This window comes from Empidonax traillii, unplaced genomic scaffold, assembly GCF_003031625.1.
Source record: "Empidonax traillii isolate 1590-97213 ecotype Southwest subspecies unplaced genomic scaffold, ASM303162v1 scaffold3:size4013460, whole genome shotgun sequence".
Classification (NCBI taxonomy): Eukaryota; Metazoa; Chordata; class Aves; order Passeriformes; family Tyrannidae; genus Empidonax; species Empidonax traillii.
Genome location: NW_020955196.1, coordinates 2872433 through 2890775, shown reverse-complemented (window position 1 = coordinate 2890775; position 18343 = coordinate 2872433). Strand labels below are relative to the sequence as shown.

General features: G+C 43.7%; 1 protein-coding gene and 1 long non-coding RNA gene across 3 annotated transcripts in view; both read right to left on the bottom strand.

Moving 5' to 3' along the window:
• Positions 1–1438: 1438 nt before the first annotated feature.
• On the bottom strand, positions 1439–3345 carry LOC114073382. Its single transcript, XR_003574321.1, has 2 exons — positions 2125–3345; positions 1439–1646 (listed from the first exon to the last, which is right to left on the bottom strand). It is a non-coding gene; the product is annotated as an uncharacterized LOC114073382 (long non-coding RNA).
• Positions 3346–13570: 10225 nt separating this feature from the next.
• TOPORS (TOP1 binding arginine/serine rich protein) overlaps positions 13571–18343 on the bottom strand; it is a 7328-nt gene continuing 2555 nt past the window's right edge. The window contains exon 2 of one of the 2 annotated variants that reach the window (XM_027911022.1): positions 13571–17066. In XM_027911022.1, coding sequence (XP_027766823.1) covers positions 14094–17066 — 2973 coding nt within the window. In that variant the 3' untranslated portion in view covers positions 13571–14093. The remainder of the gene's footprint in view (positions 17067–18343) is intronic. The other variant, XM_027911083.1, reaches the window with a different exon arrangement.

Sequence of the window (18343 nt, the reverse complement as noted above, 5' to 3'; positions counted from 1 at the left end):
TCTGTAATAGTTAATAAAAGCAAAGGTGGATAATTTGCTAATCAAATTATATTTGTAATGTTAGTGGTTGGTTTGAATGCAAATACCAAGCCACAGTGTTGTGTCTGTAATAGGTAATAAGGAGCAATAGGTATAATCTGCTATGAATTTGTATGTTATGTCTTGTCATTTTTTAAGTGTTTGATCTGAGCAGACTTATAGGGAAGCAGAATAGAATGAAACAGCAAAGAACCAAAGGAAAGGACTTACCCTCTCTAGAAATTTACAGATGGCAGACACTGAGGACTATGGTCTAACCAAAACACTGGTCTAACCAAAACATTGGCTGAGCTCAGGTGGCGAGATGGAGCCTGTGAAAGCAAGGACCAATATCGAGGGAGCCCACGAAAGGAAACCCAATAAAGAAATTGAAAGAGACTTAAGGGGAAGAGATAGAGGGGGGTATAAAAAGTGGGGTGTGGGCTTGCCTCGGGGCAGACCGTTGGTGGAACAGGAGTTTCCCCTGGTCTCCCAGAGCACTGTTTTCCTTCTTTGCCTTTAATAAATTTCTTTTACATTTTTAATAAATACTATATTTTAAAAAATATATAGGGTCTTTTGACTATAACAAATCCTAATGATGGTATTTTCTTTTCAATTACAACAGCTCTGCAAGGAACATGTGAGAAACATACATGAAACTCACCATCTCTAGGTCTCTGACAGGATCAAAATGAAGCCATAATTAAAGCATTAAAATCATACAAATGTCAAACACTGGGCTGTAGCAGACAAAACAAGATGAGAGAAAACAAAATACAGAAAACAATTTTCCAAGAAAACTGAGGTCAATTCAAATTTCATAAATGGCAACAATTTTATTAAAACAGGGAATTCTTAATCTAAAACAATCTGCACTGATATCCAGATAGGTTATCTCCTCATTCTTCAACACGACTTTGGCTTACTCTGGTGCCTCTTCACACCACTGAAGTTTAAAATCTCTGTAGACAGGAGGAAAAGTGACACCAAAACATCAACTCTGGACACAAGGAGAGCACACTTCATTCAGGCTGCTCAGGGAATTAGTAAGTAACGTTCCCTGGGAAAATGTTTTTGCAGGTGATGGGGTCCAGTGCTGGTCACTTGTCGAATATCACTCCCTTAGGGCACAGGAGCAGCAATTCGCAAAGGTGAGAAGTCAATCAGATGAGGCAGAAGGCCATCTTGGATGAGTAGCGATCTTCTGTGCTTTGGGTTAACATAATTTCAGAATTACATCCATTCTTGTGCAATAACTTAGCTAACTTGTCTATCAGGAGAGGCTCAGAGAGCTGCAATTGTTCTGCCTGGAGAAGGCAAGGGGGATGTGTATATAAACGACACGGGAGTAACGAAGACAGAGGAAGAAGGGTATCCAGTGAGCAGAGAAGCAAAGTACACAAACTGACTCAAAATAAATACCATTTAAACATTAAAAAACCCTCCACTTCTGCTGCGAGGGTTGTCAAGCAGTTGAGCTCAGACAGGTTCTGAAGACTTCATTCCTGGAGATTTGAAAATCCTGACTGGTCATGGTCCTGGGCAACGTGCTCCATCAGACTGCACTTTGATGGATCATTTAGGTGATCTCAGAGATGCCCACAAATCACAGCAATTCTGCAATTCTGTAAATGAACAACCTTAGTTGAATATAACAGAGACTAGAAAAAAGAAACCCAAAACACAGAAGAGAAATATATTCAAAGATTAAATTCAATTTAATGTAAAAAATTACAATCTAAATGTTTAGATTGCTATTCTGCCTTGTCATGTCTATATATTTGGCAGTGTTGGTTGTAGGAAGAAAGGATGGGATGGGGAAAAGAGTAACAGAGAAAACTAGTAGAGAAGAAGGAAACAGATTTCATGGGAGGTAACAATTTAGCAGCAGAAGCTTCCCTGAGCTCTGAACACTGCTTGGACACTGCACAGCCACAGAGCTCTGTGAATATCTGTCTTTGTATAAGAAAGGCAAGACAGAGAAACTCAAGGACATGGATGGGAAGTCCTCTGCATACGGTGAGGGAAGCTTAGTCCCTCTGAAAGCATTTGTCTGGAAGAAGAGGTTGCTATGGTTCAAGCTGAGGAGGGATTGAGGCTGACCAAGGTCATAGATCTGAATGACAAGTGGCCTGTGCAGCTGATGGTGATGGTTTGGGAGATGAAGGTGGATTTGAACAGTATGGCTTTATAAGGGTTTGATTCTGACAGTGCTGAGTGATGTCAAAATGCACAAGGGATGGCAGTAGAGTCAGGTGACACAGAGGGCCCTTATAAAGGGCCACAGACACATCAGTGTAAGAGTAGTGAGAAGTCAAATCAAAATTACATCTCTGCTCCAAGACTACTTCAGGATGTCAAAAAGAAGGGAAAGAAAAATGGTAGACTTCTGTGGAAATCAGACAGAAGAGCAACACTTAATGGAAAATATACTAATTTTTAAATATGGTTAGGTATTTTTATTTCTTGAAACACAACAGATTTTCTTCCTCTAATGGGGTGAGTATTTGGCAGACTGCACTATCTTAACTTGCATAAGAGCAGTAATTATCAATTTAGTAATTTGAGTAAGTAAGTGAAATCTTCACATTCTTAGTTTGCTGGCTTTCAAGAACTAAGTTTCTAATCAATATTTATTTCCTCAGTATTCCCAACTGGAACCACCTGTGACAATTTACAGTCCTTCCAAGTAACCAAAAACTAAGGAGAAAATACTATTATAACAATTTTAAACTACCTGTAACTTATTACCCTCTTTCAGAATTCATTTGCTTTACTTTAATTATACCCCTCTACTAAAATGTGCTCAAAAGTATTTCATACAAAAGCTAAACAAAACAACATCCTAAACTTGTGCCATTTATTGTGACAGTCTGACAACTTGTTGTGACAGGCATAACAGATTGGGTAGCAAAAGCTGAGAAGCAAAGGCTGGCTGATTGACTTTTGTTTCAACAGATGACACTCTTGCTTGTTTACATTTTTAAGAGTGATCAGAACTAGAAAGACTACTTGCAAAGTAATTAAAGTTTCATAAAAGCTGCAGTGTAAGCTGAGATGCAGTCTTGAGGGAGGAGGCAAAGCCATAGCTTTATAATCCCATGGAAAACCTTAATTTCCTATAATACATGAACTTAATAGCTTGCATGCAAGAAATCTGGCATGAGAGTTTCTTCCTGACTCAGTCCAGGCTGATCGGTAGCTTGAGTCAGGGCTGGACTGGAGATGGTGCCACTGGGTCCCTGTTAAAAATCAGTCTCCCAGCCTCTTCTCCTGAATGCAAGCTGTCATGGCTTGGCTGAGAAATCAGATCACCTTTCTCCTTTCCTGTGCTGTGAGATGTGGATTTGGAAGTCATAGAATCATAGAATATCCTGAGTTGGAAGGCACCTACAAAAATCATTGGGTACAGCTCCTGGCCCTGCACAAGACAACCCCAGGAATCACAGCATGTGCCTGAGAGCACTGTCCAGACTCTTCCCGTGGATGCTTAGATAGACCAGGAAAGAAACAGTTTGAGTATTAGATACATATCCCTTTGGCAAAAGAAGAGGTACTTTCTCCATCGCTGTACAGCTGAACAGTTCAGACAGACGAAGGCCTTGCAAGGCCTTGCAAAAAACCACCATTTCACTCAAATACGTGGAAAAACCAAACTTGAAAACTTCTTGCTGGGAAACAGAATTGCCAGCTGCTGGCAAGCTCTGTTCATGACTTCAGCACAATCAAAAGACCAAGACTAGTCCATGACCATGAGTCAAAAATCAAAATACTTCTAGAAAGGCTTGGAAATGTGCACACCAGTACACTCAAAGGTGTACAGAGTGTATTTGAAAGCCATCTACAATATCCCAGACAACCAGTTCACCAGAATTCACCAGTCACATACCCAGACTGCACAAATAATAACCACAGACTGGAAGCAAGAAGATCAAAAGTGTACTGGAGATAAAATTCTCAGCTCTGTTTCTTGCTTTCCTGAAAGAAAAGCAGCCAAAGAGATTAAAGATTAATACTGCTAGTAATAAAAAGTAACTATTATAAATCCAGGGTGTGCAATATGTAATACCTCTTAAAATCTATTGTCCATTGAGCACTGTATTTATACACTGTGACAATACCTTAATCAGATGGAAACCTGATGAAGATGGATCAGTTAATCATGCAGAGGCTGTACTGGAACTAGGAAACACGAGAAGGCTTAAGAGAAGGAGATGGAGATAAAAACTATGCATAAAGGTAGTCAAGCAGTTGTGTCCATCCAGGAGAAGAAGGTGTGAGGACAGAGGAGACATTTTTATCTGGTGCTGTGCAAACATCACACAAGAAACTAAAAGAGAAGAAAATTACTTACAAAAATGCTACGAAATTCCACACAATTCAAAGAAAAAGGCCTTTCAAGTATCCATCATTGTGGAGACATTTGCCTCCCTGGCCATTTTAGTCAAGGGCTGCACAGAATGACAACCTGAAAGCATGGCAGGGCTGACACAAAACCTTCTTATGACAACATTCCAGCTTCTCCTGTTTGAACAATGTTAAGTACCACTGGCAGTACAGTACTTCAGGAGCTGGAGGTGGAGCTGCACACAGCCAGACTCAGGGCAAGCAGCACAAAGCTCAAGTAACTGGAAGCTGAACCAGTTTGCATCTCCATGAAATGCTGGCAGTTGGCAAGAGCTGGTTGCTTGGTAGAGGAGCCAGGAGCTTGGGCACAAGGACAAACTAGGGGGGCTGAGCTGATGCACAGCTCCCAGGTGCTGGGGAAACCCTCCAGCACAGCCCCCGGTACCTCTGCTCGCAGCAACACAACCCCAGACTACATGGCTGCACTGCGTGAGGATGGAGGAGACACAGGGGAGAGGCCTGGAATGCAATGCCCTCAGGGCTCTGATATTACCTTCACACAATTCATGCTCTGCCCATACTGCCCTATCTATCAAATATTGGAGAAGATTAGGGTACATGCAGAAAAAAACTGGGAAAGGTGCTAAAAGGAGAAAAGGATTAATGAAATAGGAGAAGAGAGAGCAGAGGGAAAATGTCAGCTCTGCAGCTCTTAGGCATTTGTAGAGATGTTGCTAATCATTGATAAAATGTATTATTTATGAGCTTCTTTATGATGTTTCAACAGAGAAGAAGATGTTCCATGCAAGGCCTCCACTGTCCCTTCAGGAACACCTTCGTTAAGTGTAAACAAATGCATCTACATAACTGCAGGTTATGCAAAATACCACTAAAAACAAACAGCCCAGGCAGAGTGATGTATCCTACAACAGTTATTCAGCTATTTGCATTTCATAATGCTGGTTTGGGATGATCTTGTGCTGCAGATGCCCGAGATACCATAAACTTTCCTCAATCTTGCATTACTCTTAGCTAACCAATTCTATTTTAGCATCTGTGGAGACTGGGTGACCACTTCTGGAAACCACTAGAGATTAGACTATGAACTGTTATTTTGTGGTCTTAAGATCACCATTTAAGCACTCAGTGTACAAGGAACTTGCAGAAGAGCTGGTGACCTCCTGGCAAGAAGTGGAGCTTTGCTTCTGTTCTCTATTCTTTATCTCAGACTCTGGGATGCCAAAAGATGGCTTAAACTCTGAAACCGTAATAAGTCAATTGTTCTAATGAAGAAGCCCAGATCTTCCAACATACATATATAACTTCCACTCAGATAAAAACCTAGACACCCATATCCACCTAGAATCACACTGAATAGCACAATATTCAAGTGACAAACACTCAATAGGGGAAATAGGCCAAGGCAGTCAGATAAACACGAGGCCATCGGTCGTCCTAAATCCACTTAAATTTATAAAACTTTTAGCTCCCTAAGACACCATTTTTAGGAAGGAAAGGTACACAGATTTATCTCATTGTCCCGTGCTGTGCATAAGGAAGAAATGTTCCTTCCTACTGTTAAGGAAACTTCTCTGTCCAACCATCCAGGAGCCACTCAGCCAGTCACTCTCACACACTGAGCTGGAACCCAGGCCCCCTCCCAGTTACACCCCCTGCACTCACACAGCCAGACTAGTTTCCTTAACAGCTCAATCCCAGGTTTCCCATAGCAAAGTCACAGCCAACTAGATCCTTAAAATAATTTAATCATGGTGCAATAATAAGTAACAAAATAACACCTTGAGCTGGTGCCTCTGAGAAGCAACTCCAAACAAAGGAAACCCTGGGCTTTTATACCCTCACAGTCTAAGGACAGGAAGGTCTAGGGGTCCTTGGCTCCTGCTGCATCTCTGAACGTTATGATTGTGGAGGCACAGAGAAGAGTTTAACCGATGGAAAGAAACCTACGAAAAATATTAAAAAGACTCTTTGTTCATTGCTATGGCCATGGACTTTGCTCACCCAGACATTAATGGACATTTTAATAAAATTTAACATATTTAATATTTATTGTAGAAGTTATAAATATAATATATTGGTATAGGTTTTATTCCCCTCATGAAATACAGTTTTATGATTGGTTGAAAATCCCTTAGCTATGATAGGTCAGATTATGCCGCAGTGTAGGCGGGCATAGCTGAGGTGAATTGTTATCTTATTGGTTGATAGTTATGGCGCGCGCATTGTACGGTTCCTATTGGTTGTACCCCACATCAATCCTGTAACTCCTCCCATGTTCTGGCTCCTTCTGTGCCGAACCCTATATAAACCCCTGTGCTTCCCTCATTCGGGGATGACACTTTTAGATGCCACACAGGTGACACCTCCCTGTGTCGCAGCCTCTCGGGTGCATACTTATTTTCCCCTGAGGATATTGGCTGCCTGCTAAAAAAATCTCCCAGTGAGCACAAGAACCCTTGCGTCGTCCATCTCCGTCTCCCTCGCCCGGGCTGCGGCATATGATCCCCTGGTCCCTGTGCCCTTTGTTATGCAAAGGGTCAGCAGTTCAAGGCCTCTTGCTTGAGGTTTGAGCTGGGGCTCCTGCCTCCAAGAGCTCAACCAGCAGGTTGCACATCGAGCCACCTGCACCAAATGTATTCTTCAACACTACTTCTACACTCTCCTATATACTCACACTTCACCCAAATTCCCTCCACACAATACATAGGTTCTTTGAATTTAGAAATCCAGCAGTCTGACGACATGGGGTGAAGAGAAAGAATGCCCAGAAAGTATACTTAAGATGGCAGGGCTCTGGTTCAGCATAATTAGTCAGAACAACTGATTTGCTATTACAGAGTAGTTCTACATGGTCAGAGGCTAAATTTCATTTTTTCAGTTACACTAATATTGCCGGAGGAAATATATATGGAAGTGGTGCTGATAATGATAATGTAATTGGTGATAATGAGGCATTTTTATAAGAAACCACCTCTCTGGTAGCGGTGGTTACAACATGGATATTATGCTGCATACTATTTTCAACATGTCTGCTCAGTGCTGTGTAGAGCCTGTTTCACTACAGGACATGATAAGGGTATTTTGTGACATCGGTTTGTTCTTTGGTAATCTTCGTTGTGGTGCCGGCTGTTTTCCTCTAATTGTACACCAGTATTGTTTTCCACCACTGCTCTGTAGCAATCAATAAGCCTGTGCAAAAAGAGAGCAATTAATTTCTGACAATAGCATAGAGTTTGGCATGTTAAAACAAGGATTATTCATATTCCTGGGATAATCAGTCCAACCTAGCTTAGCCTACCAGAAAGTATCATAAATACAACCCTATAAATCTGACAGTAAATAACCAAGCTCACATTAAAAATTTAGAAAATATGGAATGAAAAAAAAAATTAGTGGTCTTTAATCATACTTCAGAGTGCTGGAATTGTTGCATTAGTTTTAAAGTGGGCAATGGCACCTGGTGTGTAACAATGACTATGTAATAAATTCTTCACACTCTGAAATTCAGATGCCTGCACAAAAGACTGTGACATTACACAACATGAGGTTTTGCTTTGTTGGTGAACTCTTTATCTTCATAGCTTTATTTTTCACCTTTTTTTTTTTTAAAGCCTGGAAGGGACAACTTAATCTAATTGTTTGACTATGACCCACTTCAAAGCAAAAGTCAAAGAGCCTTACTGAGTTATTTCTGCATCCACTTGCCATGAAAACTGACCTATAGAGATTTCCTTTTTTGTTCTTGAAAAAAGCCCAATACAATAGGATTGATGAAATCTATTTCCACTCATTAATGCCTCAGCCTACAAATACTGCTTTCTTCTGTATTGATCCTGATTGTGTGATCTGGAGCACAGCTGTTCCCCGTGAAAAAACATCTATGGTTACAGGTAAAGCAGTAGAGGTTGCCTGTACAGTACCTGAAGACAGCTTGATCACTAGCTTATGATGATCCACTGTATTTAATTACCTATGTGATTCCTGCTGAGTTTTCACCTGTGCCAGTTGAAGCAGGAGTGCTGGAAATTACCCATCACAAAGCAACACCACCTGAGAAAAAGAAGGAGAAAAAAAGATTAAGAGTTTAATACAAGCTTCATAATGACCACATATTTTGAGATCCAGCAGGCTGCTGCCCAGTCTGTGCAGGAAAATGACAAATGAATGCTGTTTAACATTTTGCTTGGACAGTTTTTCCATTCAGAAAACTATTTGCAATACAATAATGAGAAATGCAGAGCTGTAAAGCATTTTATAAGGCTGATTACCTTTCTGGGGCATGTAATTTGATACATGCTTTGTTTATCCAGAGTAAATTCAGTTGTTGAAAAGATTAATGGAACATATTTTATGTTACTTGTACATGCTTTCAGAAAGGAAGTGACTTGGTTTTTTCTTACTGACTCATGCACAAGAGCCTGCAATACACCAGCAACAGCAAAATGACTTTTCTAAATTTAGCGGTTCATAAATCTTGCATGGCACCAGCCCATTCAGTGGTTTGTTGTTTGGGTTTTTTTTCCTTTCTTTCATGTCTCATATATCCAAAAAAAGAAACAGAAGTGCATGCAGGAGGTGCACAATATTTGCCTTTGCTTTTCTGCTCTCCTCTTCTACGGTACAACAGGCACCTGTCAGCTTACTCCTTCTCTCTCTCTCCCTCTCTCCCCAGAAACATATAATGCATGCAGGTGTGTACAGACATACACACACACATACATTTATTTTTTCCTCTTCAGCTGATGGAGAAGAAATTACTATGACTTCAAGGCACAAAGCCCCATGGTTTGAAGGAGCCATGTGACCTAGTTCATGGTGGTGGCTGAGGATCAAACTGTTACCATCCCAGCTATGTTTTGCCAGGTGAATGATCTTAAAAACAGTTATTTCACAGCTCTGCATCTCTTTGCTCCTGTGCACTTAATTTTCATCTCAGTGCCTTGAGATGCAGCTTGTCACTTAGTTGCGGCTTGTTCTGTGCATAACACATTGGATGCCTGACCTCTAAGGGCTACAGGTCTTCCAAAGAGAAATGGTAATATTACCACACACACATGGGTTCACGTTATTCATCAGGACTGAAGAGTAACTTGGATGTGCACTGGGTCACTTTTCATCTTGTGCAAAAAATTCTTTAGAACTAAGCATTCCAGAGCATCCCATGGAGGGCGTTTTTCCTGTACTTTCCAACAGCCCTTGCTAATCAGGGAGGTTTCCTTCAGTTAATTTAGTTGCCCTTTTAGAGGCCACTGAAAACGTACTTAGATGAGCATGCTGCCTAGCTAGGCTTGGGTCATTTCCAGGTCTTCTGTCATGCCGTAGCAAAGGCTATGAGACCTACTGAATTGTACAGTCTTAGCCTGTTGGGAAGTGACACTTGAAATGTCTGAAAACTGAGGCACTGAGAATCTCTGACACTGATGACTCATGTACCAACTAATAAAATGTTCAGTAGATATGAACACCATCAGAAGCAGCATTTTCTGATGCCTCAGCAAGCCTTTGGATTCCAGTCCAGTTTAGAGACAGGAACATGCTTCTTATAGAATTTCACTATAATGAGATGAACTTTAAGAACTCATTTGAAGCACAGCAAGCAGATGCTAAAGGGGGAGAGCCCTGTGCAGTGCACCCTGGGTTATTATCTGTCCTTACAGAATGAACCTCAAACAAGGTCTCAGTTCCACATGCTGTACATGCATGTAGAGCAGGAGATAACCCTGATGGGTTTATCTGCTTTCTTATCTCTCCTGAAATTTCAAGGTATCCCAGGGCTGGCAGACAAGATGCCCTCTCAAAAGGCACCTGGAAACTAGGCAGAATATCCCCAGAAAGTCAAACAGCCCCCGACAAGGTTGTGTGGGTCATTAAATCCAGCCCCATTGCTGACAGAAGTCTTTTGGCCTAAGCCTACAAAATTATGCCAGGTGAACTCTGGAAGAGGTTTGAAGTGTTTCATTCCTACCCAGAGCTGACTAATGCATCTCAGTCCTCGTATTGGTTTTGGCTGGGATAGAGGTAATTTTTTTCTTAGTAGTGGTACAGAGATGTGTTTTGGACCCAGTATGATGATAATGTTGATGACACACTGATGTTTTGGCTGTTGCTGTGCAGTGCTTACCCTGAGTCAAGGACTGTTAAGTGTCTAATGTTCTGCTAGTAAGTGCACAAAAAGATGGACAGGAGCATATCTGGGGCACCTGACCCAAATGGACCAAAGGGATATCCCACACAATAGAACGTTATGCTTAGTATATAAACTAGTGGAGTTACCCAGAAGGGGGTCTTTCTGGGTATGGCATCAGCCAGAAGCTGGTGAGCAATTTTATTGTGCATCACTTGTTTCTCTTGGATTGTCTCTCTCTCCTTTATATAACATTTTACTTTGTTTCAGTTCTGTTCTTAACTCAACCAACAAGGTTCACTTTTTTTTTTTTTTTTTTAAACTGGATTCTGCTTTCCAATCCACCAGGGCAGGGGAAAGTGAGTGAGCAGCTGCATGGTACTTAGTTGCCACAGCTCGGGTTAAACCACAACAGTTCTTTTCAGCAGTAGATTGCTTAATAGCAGCTGACACTGTGAGCCGACTTGCTTACTCCCATTTTGCAGGTTGGTGCAGCAGGAGTGATGAGCTGGTTTATACAAAGCAGCACTGCAAACCAATGGCTGCCTGTGGCACACTCGTTTTCCTCAGTTCTGTTCACTGCCCTATACACAGAGAACAACACTTAACATTTTAATAACGATTTCCTAGTAATGCATGTCCTGAAAAACAGATAAAGTTTCCCTGCAGTGTAAATGTCTCCTTGAAGTATTGATAATGCTTTTGATGGCTTGCTCTTTTCCAGTGTTTGCAGCAGATCCCATGCAGTATGCAGCTCCTAAGCCCTCAAGAGCAGATTGCCAAGGGACTTCTGGGTGGCGTAACATTTGCTCTCTTAAAACCCAATCTATCACTCCGCTCTTCTTTTTTCTCATTGCACTGACATTTTTAAGCAGAACAATTTCATAAGCAGTGTAGCCATGACCATGCCATCTCCCACCAGGCCTTTTCCATTCCTTAATCAGCAAATCTAGGAAGGCATCTCTCCTAATTGTCTCCCAGAGTACTCATGACAAGAAGCTCTCTCCCACAAACTTCAGGAGCCTTTCAGACTGGCACACCACAGAGGGTGGCATTTTCAGCTCATCTCTAAGAAGCTGAAATCTGCCACAAGAACAAGGGCTGCCAATCCAGAGGTTTCTCCTCACTGCCTGTGAAGTCTTCAGCACTGGCATCCTGGCTGGGCAACTGGAAGACATCCACTATAACATCTGCTTTGTTTTCCATCCCCTCATCCTCACCCAGAGGCTCCCAACCACATCATCACTGTCAATGCTGTACATCTAAACTCTCCCTAGTGTGACACCTTCACCTGTCTGCCTGCCCTGCCCACTCAACAGCCTCTATCCCAACACTCCAAAGGAGAAGACCCACTACTGCCAAGGATACCCTAGCTCTGGGAATGGACCAAAGCTTCCCATTGAAGGCAGATGCATCCACAGTCACTGAGAGCCACCACTGGGGCCCAGGACACCCCAGCCCCTCCAGACCCTTCCCTCCCCAGAAGCTGGGGAGGCTGTTAGGGCTGAGCAGAACAAAGGGAACGCCCACATTTCCTCCAGAACAGACAATGGTGATGCCACCGCTACAGTTGCCACCATGTGGCCCCAAGGCCTCCCAGTGACCCATCTCCCTCATATATTTGTGCTCCCCAAAACCTTCTAATCCCAAGGCAGAGACCAGTCTGACTCCTGCAGCCCAGGGATGCTCTGAGGAGCAAGAGTGGGGGGACTGACTGCCATCACTCCTGACTCTCTCTCAGGCTCAGCCAACCCGAGTGACTGGTCAGGCAGGAGCAGCCCTTCTCCACAGCCTGGGCACTCTGGGCTGATGAAGACCATGGTGAGGGAGGCTGTCCCCTTCGGCGCACGGAGGACCACACTGGAGCAGAACTGGGCCTGCTCCCGTTGGAGGTGCCCCACATTGGAGCAGGGGGACACGCCCATGGAGATCGCCTGGCAGGAGCTGCAGACTGTGCTTGGGAGCCCACACAGGAGCAGGTTTTCTGGCAGCTGCAGCAGTCTGTTCCTGGAGTACCACAACCCTGTAGAAAGGGCCCACGTTAGAGCGGAGGAACAGTGTACAGAGCAACGAGCAGCAGGACAATGTTATGGCCTGACCACAGCATCCATTACCCATCCTTCTGCATAGCTGGAGAGGAGGAGGTAGAAGAGCCTGGAATGAAGGAGTGAAGTCGAGAAGAAGAGAGGGGGAATTGGTTTTAGTTTTCTCTTTGTTTCTTATCAACCTACTCAATTTTCCATTGGCAATAGAAGACACTAATTGTCCCCAAGTCTATCTGGCCAGTGAGAGTAATCTCCCTGTCCTTATCCCAAATAAGCATTCCCACCTTATTTTCTCCCCCATGTTGTGGAGAAAGCAAAGTGACAGAGAAGCTTGGAGAGTACATGGCAGGCAACCAGCCAAGGTCAAACCCACCAAACTCACGACAGCAGTAATACAGGAGAGAGAGAAGGTATCTTTCTCATCCAGTCCTGAGAGCTACTGCTGTGCACAGAGAAGGGACAGAGCCGAAGAACAAGACCCTGCCTGGAGCCCTGTGCCTTGCACATAAAAGCAGCAGGACATCTAGGGTGTGCTGAGGTGGGGGAGCGTTGGCTATTGCAAGAAGTTTGAGAGCAGCTGCTTTCTTACCAAGGCTACAGACAGGACAGATGTCTTCAAGTATGCAGTGGTAGGGCATAAAGAAGAAAAACAGACTCCTTGAGAGCAGCACAGCTGCAGGACATGAGGTAGAACGCACAGGCTGCAGAGAGAGGAATAACAAAATAATAAATCTGGAAAAAAAGAATGTTTCCCAAGGGAATACTCAAATGGTAGAAGGGGTAGCACAGAGGGGCCATCCAGTTTTGGGAAGACTTAAAACTGAAAAAAATCCCAAGCAATCTGATCACAGTTCCTGTTTTCAGTGAAGGAAGGGACCAGACGATCTCCAGAAGTCTCTTCCAACCTCGACTACTCCTAACTGCACAAACATCCAATGCTCTGTAAACGTAAGACACCCAAAACCAAAACAAAATGTTCTGTTTGCAAAACACGGAGCACATATTAAATGTGTTTAAGAAAAAAAGAAGTCTTATTGCTTTATTCAGATTTTGACATAGCTTACCTTAAAATTACTGGAAGCCTCTGAGGATCTCTGTAGAAATCACTGACTACTTTTCAGCAGAGACCAGCTTAAACCAAAGAGATTGAAATGATACTGGAATTCAGACTGTACAATTTCTTATGAACTAAACATTTTTTCCCCTGTCTAAGGAGAACAATCCCCATAAAATGCATCTTCTGGCTTTTGGTTTGGGCTCCTTTTCTGTCATTTGGTTTAAGCAAAATTTTGAAATACTCTGTGAATGGCTTTATGAAATTACAATTTCTAAACAGTCTTCTAAAAACAACTTTTAAAGTTACATACTAGCAATATTCTATCTTCTTTGACTTAAAAGTGCATACACATTCAAAGGTTTTACACATTTCCCAGACATCTTTTAACAGACAGAAATCCTACTAGATATTTTAGTTCTTAAGGGGAAAAAATAGTAGTTAAATTCACAATTTCAAGAAATGTTCTGTGGAAAGTGTGCTACATTTTTTCTTCTGGGAAATCAAACCAAGAGGATCTGCTGACAAGTCTCTTTGGCAGTCTCAGTATCAATGGTTGTCTCTCTGGACACTCTAGGAAGGAAATCCTGGGGGAAGACAGTTGACTGGAAGGTGCTGCTGGTGCTTCCTGAACGTAGCTGGTTACAGTTTCTGTGTGAGAGGTGTTACTGTGGGTATCTGCTGTGGTAACACTCTGATCAGCTGCTGTTCCTTGAAGTTTGACATCAGGATTTGTAATGTCACCATCTGAGTCTTCCCTTGTGGTAGAGATATTGTACTTTTTGTCTGCTCCTCCAGTTTCCTCACACCCTGTCCTTAAAAAAGAAGATGGAGACTCATTTTCCCTCTCATTTCTCTGAGTTGTGCCTGTCCAAGTAACACCACTGTCCCATTCAGTACTTTCTGGCTCCTTGCTACTATCACTATCAATTGTGATCACCACTGGAGAAGAATGTGCTGAGTTACTCGTGTGATGTTTCCGGTGTTTCTTCTTATGCTTTTTCTTTTTCTTTTTAAGATGTCTTGTTGTGTCCACTGCTTTTCCCTCATAGACTATCTCCACACTTGGACTCCTCATCTTCTTCTTCCTTTTTTTACGCTTTGTCTCGGTACTTGCTCGATTGTCCGACAGGCTATCTTCATTTTTGCAGCAGTCACTGAATTTTGAGGAAGTTTTCTTGGGGTCATTTTCTCTTTCCAAACTTGTGCTCTCCATGAATGCACTTTCTAGGTGGCGAGTTTTGTACTTCCTTTTTCCACCAGGCTTTTCGCTTTTCATCCTGTCAGTTCCTCCAGAAGGAGTCCTTGACCTGTTGCTTGACCGACTCCTCGACCTGCATCTTTCATAACAGTAATAGTGTCTCTCATGGAGTCCCCTCTGGCTATGCAGGTCTGTCCTTTCAATAAACGACCGTATCCTGTATTCTGGACTAGCAGACTGCCTTGAATAGAGAGTATTAGATCGTGTCCTCCTCCTGCTGGAGGATTCATAGCTATCCCCAAAAACCTTTCGACTACAGAAAGCAGAACCCCACTGATGTCTACTTTGATAACTGTCTCTTACATAATAGCGATCACTGTCTCTACTTCTTGATCTCCTTTTACTGTGGCCTTTGCTACGCGATCGTGATCTGCTTACTTCTCTGGATGGAGTGCTCTCACCACTTAGAGAGCCCCTTTGGCTTTTCAGAGAGGTTCTGTTGTCATGAGCCCTAGACCTTCTGCTGCTTCTTTTGCTCCTGTGTTTGCTGCTATCTCTGCTTCTTGATCGTCTCCTTTTAAGCTGGCTTTTGCTACGGCGCTCCCTCCTAGACCGATGGCCATGACTGCCTCGACTGCTCCGTGAACAAGACTGTGGGCTTCTGGACTTTCCCTTCCTGTGATTCCAAGGGGAACATACTGTGTCACTCCCTGGAGAGGGACTCCAGCTCAAGTCCCGTGGAGGCAGATCTTTTCCCTTACATTTTTTCTTCTCATCCTCTTTTGACTCTGTCTTCTCAACTGTAGGAGACAAACAGCTTCTACAACTACCTGCATCTTCCTTATACTCTGGGGAACATGGCGAGAAGCTCCTGCTTTGTTCACTGTCACTCCAGCTGTGACACTGGACTGGCCGCTGCTTCTTGACATCTTCCCTTTTCTCTTCCCTGATGGACTCCTCAGAGTCTGAGGACAGCTCAACCACTTCCGGTGTCCTCTCAGCTAATGGCTTTACATACCCAACAATGACACAATTGTCTGAGGAAGAGTCACTGTCATTTGAGTCAGCATTAGCCTCTAACTGAGTCTGCAGTTTTGTTCTTTGACTCCCTGTAGCAGAGTGTTCATCAGAACTTTCTGATGACTCCAGAGGAGAAGCTATGGTTGCACGAACCTCTTCTGAAATGGAATAGGAAGGCCCTGGAGTTTCATCATCCCAGGGGGCCTGACCAAGACCAGGCACAGACAAACTGTTATCTGGCCCCTGAGAATATGCCACATCTGGAGATATTGTAATAATTGATGAGTCTGAATGGCTTCCTTCCTCATACGATGGTGCAGGACAATCGTAATTGGCATGTTGATCATATGCTTCTAAGTTAAAAGGACAACGAGCAAAACTGATGAACTCATGCAGGAAGTGTTCTGTCCGATTCAGCAAAAATGGCTTTAAATCATCAGCAAAGGTCTGACTTCCCAGATCATACCTAGTCACATTACTCATGATTATGTGCTGTACAATATTAATCAAAGATCCATGGGCACCAAATAGGACTGTCAGTTCTCGCTTCAACCAAGGAACCAACCGGTGAAGGCAGGCAGGGTTGCGGCGGAAAAACTCTGCTGAGATGTCTCGATAGCGGCCACCGTCCTGAATGCTGCGGATACGCACACCGGTACGGTACAGGGCTCTGCGGAAGCTGATCATGTCCTCCTCCTGGATCTGCCGCAGGGATCTGCCCTCCGCGCTAGCCTGTCTCCTTGAGGCCAGCCTCCTCATCATCTGATGAATCTCTCGGTGTCTGTGCCGCACTGGTTCGCTTGACAACCCTTCAAACAACATCCCGTTATCTGGAGGGGTCAGCATCCTTCGGGAAGGGGAACTGCGATTGCGGCGTTCCCTTGTTAAGGTAGTACGATAACGAAATCTCCGGCCATCAGGGCTGGCAAAAGAGCTATTTTCTAAAGGGCTGAGTACATACTCCTTAAAGTCATCTTCAGCACGAATTGTATGGAAAATGGAAAAGAACGGTTGCTTGCACAGGGGGCATTCTGCCTTGTTTTTTGACCACTCCTGGACACAGCGGAAGCAGAACCTATGCAAGCAGCGATCTAGATACGCAACATTGTCAAATTTATCCAGGCAGATGGGGCATTTGGAATCAGGAGATGCGTCTGTCGGCAGCTTGCTGGTGCTGGCTTTTGGTGCAAAGTTGCTGTCTTCTGCAAACTCTTTGTCTGCTGAAGTCATGTTCTAGAAAAGACAGAGACAAAAGATGATTGATACGAGAGAGAGGTAAAAATCTTACAGTCCAGATGTGGGAACCCATAATAATCACTTTTAACGTTGCAAAACCCTCAGCAGCTCTAAGGAAATGCTGAACAAAGAGGCAGCATGACCTAAGTACTTTGCCAGGCTTCTCTTCACAGTGAGATCTAGCTCTTCAGTACTGCAAGTTTTAAAGAACACTTGTATCATGCTGGAATATATGAAGGTAACAGGCAGGACTGTCTTCTTCCCCGCTCTTAAACAATTGCTTCGATGCAGTCAGTAAGTTTATGATTTACATGGTATCCTCCAAAACACAGCTCCAAAAGACTAGCATTTATGTATGTGTCGTGGTTTTGCCCACCAGCCCATCCCTGGGGCTGAGGATGGTTTTGTCCAGGTAATTTCCGGACAAAAAGGCCAATCAAAAGTCCAGTGACGCCTTTGCTAATTACATCTTCAAGAAAACGGAAGAGAAGGTTGTTGGCGCAGTTGAAATTAGGGGCAGCAGCCATGTAGGGGACAGGAGTAGCGGGCCTGAGCAGGGCCAGACTCCCTCCTCCCCCCAGCTTGGGCCGGGGTGGGGGGGAGCAGGTGTAGTAGTGAAGTCCTCCCTTCTCTCTTGTAAGAGAGTGAAGAAAAAAAAAGTTTAAAAGACCAACTGCTTGGACAGAAACTGCTGTGGAAGAATTCCAGCCGAAAGATAACGGAGCTTCCAAAGTCAAAGCTGGCAGCTGAAGCTGCAGCAAGAAAAGTAAAGTGCGAAAGGGGGGGTTTGTTTTCCCCCCCCCCTTTTCGCTCTCTCTCCTCAGCAGGGAAAAAACTGAAAAGTAATCCCTGCTACTTGTAAAAATTTGTTGGAGTAAGAAGACCCCCCATGCGACTGATAGAGGAGTCTGTGGATGTATCAAAGAGAACCGAGACTTCACGAGAAGGACTGGAGTGAGGCAGAGTCCTGGTGGAAATTTGTGACCCTGAGGGAAACCTGTGCTGGAGCAGTGACGACTCAGGTTGGATACTGGGATCCATGTGTGTGTGGATCCATACTGCTATACTGCTGTTGAAGATTTTGCGACCCTGAGAAATCTCATGCTGGAGCGAGACGGCCCATGTGAGATGTTGGGATCCGTGTGTGTGTGGATCCGTGCTAGACCCATGCCGAGAAGTCTATCAAGGACTGTTCTCCCATGGGGAGGGACCTCCATAGGGAAACAGGGGTGAACTCTTAAGCCATTATCCCCTGTAACCCTGTGGAAGAAGAT